Consider the following 4,406-nt stretch of genomic DNA (forward strand, 5'->3'; position numbering starts at 1 on the left):
ATTTTGAGACTGTACAGATGACATACAGTTAGTAAGAAATTCTAAGAATAAAAATTTAAACGTCTTAAATTTTTTTTTGTTGTTTATTTTAATGTTTTTTTTTTATTTCTAATAAAATAGACCAACCCAAACAGCATACTAATTGCAAATACTATATACATATGCAAATTAAAACATTTCAATGTAAATCTGCACAAATAAAGTGAAAAAAATAAATGCCATTAAGAGCGACTGCAATTATTCTGCATAAACTTTACGAATTCCAAACCAGTTTTTCTTTTTAATAGCCATTGTTTTCCTTTTCGCAGCAGCAGCAGCAGCCATCAGTCGCAGCGAACGCCTGGCAGCAACAGCCTTACGCGCCACCAAACAAAATGATGCAATCGAATGCTGCCGCCGCGAACAAAAATTGGCCACAACAACAACAGCAGCAGCAAACACAAAATGCCAGCAATTTATATCCACAGCCGCAGCAACAACAAACAACTGCACCGCATAATATCTGGCAACCACCAGATCTGCCAACGGCTAATAACGTGCCACCGCAACAGCAGCAGCAGCAAGCATATCCACATCCAACCACATACGACAATTATTTCACAGCAAACCACAACCAAGGGACACAGCAGCAGCCACCTGCACAGACGTCACAATATCAACAGCCGCCACAGCAAGTAGCGCCTGACGCGGCCAACTATTTTCACTATCAGCAGCAGCAGCCAACACAAATGCCACAGCCGCCGCCGCCACAACAACCAGCCGCTGCTGAACTGTTCGACAATAGCAATGCGAACAACAGAAGCGATGGCTGGGGCGACTGGGACTGGAATGATAATGGCAACGTGGTTGGAGGTGAAGTGGATCAAACGCCAGCTGGGCAGCAGGCGTCGACCTCGACGCAATTACCCATACATAAGCCGGCGGTACAACAGCAGGTACCGCCGCTCAATGCATTTGACGCGCAGCCTACGAATTACAATGCGCCCAATGTAATCGAGGAAAGTTTTGGTGCGCAGTCGAACGACAACTGGAGTTGGAATATTGGCGATGACGTCAATGCGAACGCGCACAGCACAGGCGTCGAGAACGAATCTGCAACAATAACACCTCAAGTGCCAACTACAAATAATCGTCAAGCGGCACAAGTGCCGCGGCAAGTTGCGAGCAGCGTTCAAGTGCCACAACAGAAAGCCGCAGAATATGCCGTGACCGATGCGAATGATGTGAGAGCTGCAGCGGCAACAGCAGCAGCAGCGAATGTGGGTGAGTATCGTCAGAATTAGTATAACAAATTGCGGCAATCGCTTCTGTACTATTATTTTGATTTATCCCATTTTCATAACTTTACACGTTTGCAGGTAAACCCGCTTCACTTCCGCTCTCCGAAACGACTAATGAAAACTACAATACCACAGCGCCTACGCACGCGGCGCCACCTAGCGCTGCACCCCCAGCTGCAGTTGGTGTTGGCAGCAACATTCCAAACTCCGTTTATGTGTCACAAGCAAAACCAGTTTCGCGTCCTTCACGCCAATACGCTTCGCCACCAGGCGTTGCCAGCCCGACCAGTGAGCCATTGGATAATGCTTTAACACCGCCACAGGCATTCCAAAATGAAGTAGTCCCGATACAGCCCGAAATCATGCCACCCACAGCCCCACCTGCCGGCGTCGCCACTATCGGTCTACCACTGCAAAACCCACCCCCTGCTTTGTCATCACCAAGTAATTTGCCTCCACCACCCGGCGCTACCGCCACTGCGGGTAATCCTTTCAAACGTGCTGGCGCAGCGCAACATCACCGCGGCGTCAATATCGCAGCGCCACCTACTGCCCCGCAGCAAATCACAGCTGGCGCTGTAGCTAACGCTTTTGCTGTGCCACCGCCGCCCGCAGATTTTGCCAATCCACTACTCAATCATTTGGAACCGGATAATTCGGAAATCTTGCATGAAAATCAAGAAGTGTTGGGCACTGCTTTGCCAATACCGCCAACATCGTTGTTGCTGCCCACCACACAAACTATTGTTTTGCCGGGCGCAGCAGCGGCAGAGGCGCCTCCACCGCCACCGCCTAATGATGAGCGCAATCAGTACTTGCAGACAAGCCCACTTTCGGAGAATCCCGATGAGGAGTTGAATTTGGAGGCCGACAGTCTACCGCCGCCAGGATTATCGCGCCTGGTGTTGGGGCAGCCGGAACTACTAGAAGCCACACAGCGCATGGTGACCGGTACGGAGGAGCCGGCCAATATGCATATGGACGAGCGGCACGCCGATGGGGAGGACACATCTTTGGAGCAGGTGCCAGCGGTAACGCTGCTCAATGCGTCGCAGCGTGGCGCTTTGGGCAATGCCACCAATTTAACAGGTAAGGCGGTCTATTTCGGGTATTTTATTTTTTATAACCTTATTATTTTGTTTTTGTTATCTTCAGCAACTAGCACGCCAAACAACAATAGCAACACCATTGATATAACCACAGACCGCAATCTATATTTGGTACCTGGTGAGAGCAACATCAGCAACGAGCAACGCGTCGTTACTGGCGTTGAACGCTCGCCGGAGAGTAATGCGCCGGCGCCACCGCCACAAATCGCCAGTGGCCAACGCGAGATCGAACTGGACGGCGAGAACTTGGAGGACCAACAACAGGAGCAACAGCACCAGCAGCAACAACCACCGCTACTCACGGTAAACAGTCGTGACGAGCCGCCTTTAGAGGGCGCTGCTGCTACCAACGAGCCTTCACCGCCAACGGTTGATGAGAGTCAGGACGTACATCATCATCATCATGTACAACATCACCATCATCATCATCATTCGACGAAATCAAAGGAGCTATCCAATGCCTCGACGGGAAATGATGAAAGCGATCCATTGCCGGAGCATCAGCATCATCACCACGCCACACGTCACACTGGCGCCGGCAGCAATAAGTCGCGCAAGCATTCAATCGGCGAGTTGGAGCGCAAAGTGCCTGATCGTCAACAGCGCCGCGACAAACAACGTAACTCCGCCGATCGCTACGAGAGCGATGATTTCGAGGGCTCCGAACCCTACTCAAGTGATCGTGAACGCGAACGCGAGCGTGACCGTCGTCGCGGCTATCGTGAGGGTAGCGTGCGCAGTGATCGCGAACGTGAAGAGCGTGATTATGGCAAGGATAAGAGGCGACGCGCTGGCGAACGCGCAGATAAGCGCGACGAACGTGACAAGTTACGCGATAAGTATTATACACGTGATAATGGCAAATCGGATACGTTGCGTCGCAGTGGTCGTTACAATCGTCAATATGACGACGATGTGGAGGATGTGAGCGCGCGACGCAAAGAGCAATCGCGTCGCGGCGGCGCGCGTCATCACAATGATGAACGCGCCGGACGCAGTGACCGTAGCGAGCGCGACTACGATGACTACAATCGTCGTCCACGTGGCGCGCCCAAACGCGGCGAAAAAATCCATGACGAGGGGCGCGATGTGCGCCGCAGCAACTATGTGGATGATGAGCGTCGTGAGCAGCGGCGTACACGTCGCGATCGTGGCAGTGATTACGATACAATTGAGCGCCGTCATCGCGGCGCCGGCGGCGACAAATCAATGCGTGGTGAACGCGCCGATCTGCGCGAATACGAAGAGTATCGCAAGCAAAGCTCACGCAATGCACGTGATAGTGATTTAGAGAAAGAGCGCGCACGCTACGATCCACGCCATGCCGCCATGTATGGCTATCCACCGGGCGCGTATGGTTATGATCCCTACGCTACATATTACTATGAGCAAATGGCGCGCACCAATCCGCAGGCATATTCGGAGTGGTATAAGAAATATTATGGGCATGCAGCCGCTGCAACGGCATCTAGTTTGAGTGCACATGCCGCAGCAGGTGGAGACCATGTTAGCTTAAATAGCAGCTCGTTGGCCGCTGTCACGGCGGATGGGCGTGAGTCGGTGCACTCGGGGCGCAGTTCGGTGCAAAACGAAAATGATCGGTAAGTTGGCTGAAAATTATATTCACTACTATCATTTTTGTTATTTGATTTTTTCGATTTTTTAGTTTTTCATTTCATTTTATTTGATATTTAAGCTTGCATTTATTTAGAAATTTCGTTACGTTCAATTTTGTTGTTATGCTTTGCCTTGAGTGCATATACGTAGCTTTAACTCGAGTATGAATTGCGTATGAGAACCAACAACGTAGACTTTGCTTCACTAAAATCCTGTAATATGTTTCTTACAATTTGCTTTTCTTTCACCTGAAACCAGCTTTTTTTGTTTTTAGTTCGTACTAACGTCTTTAACAATAACAATACCAATAGAGTTTATTTTAAAGAGTGAGTAAATAACTTAATAATAATAAAAAGAGCTATAATAGTAAAAAATCAAATTTTAAATAAAGGTAGATATA

At 49.5% G+C, this 4,406-nt stretch overlaps 1 protein-coding gene across 2 annotated transcripts in view; it reads left to right on the forward strand.

Moving 5' to 3' along the window:
* LOC108973925 (COPII coat assembly protein sec16) overlaps positions 1–4,406 on the forward strand; it is a 26,760-nt gene that overhangs the window by 2,874 nt on the left and 19,480 nt on the right. For both annotated transcript variants that reach the window (XM_018941446.1, XM_018941445.1), the window contains exons 3-5: positions 309–1,263; positions 1,359–2,369; positions 2,436–3,990. In XM_018941446.1, coding sequence (XP_018796991.1) covers positions 309–1,263; positions 1,359–2,369; positions 2,436–3,990 — 3,521 coding nt within the window. The remainder of the gene's footprint in view (positions 1–308; positions 1,264–1,358; positions 2,370–2,435; positions 3,991–4,406) is intronic.

The sequence above is a fragment of the Bactrocera latifrons genome, unplaced genomic scaffold (assembly GCF_001853355.1).
Source record: "Bactrocera latifrons isolate USDA-ARS-PBARC rearing strain unplaced genomic scaffold, ASM185335v1 scaffold_51, whole genome shotgun sequence".
In the NCBI taxonomy this organism is placed as follows: Eukaryota; Metazoa; Arthropoda; class Insecta; order Diptera; family Tephritidae; genus Bactrocera; species Bactrocera latifrons.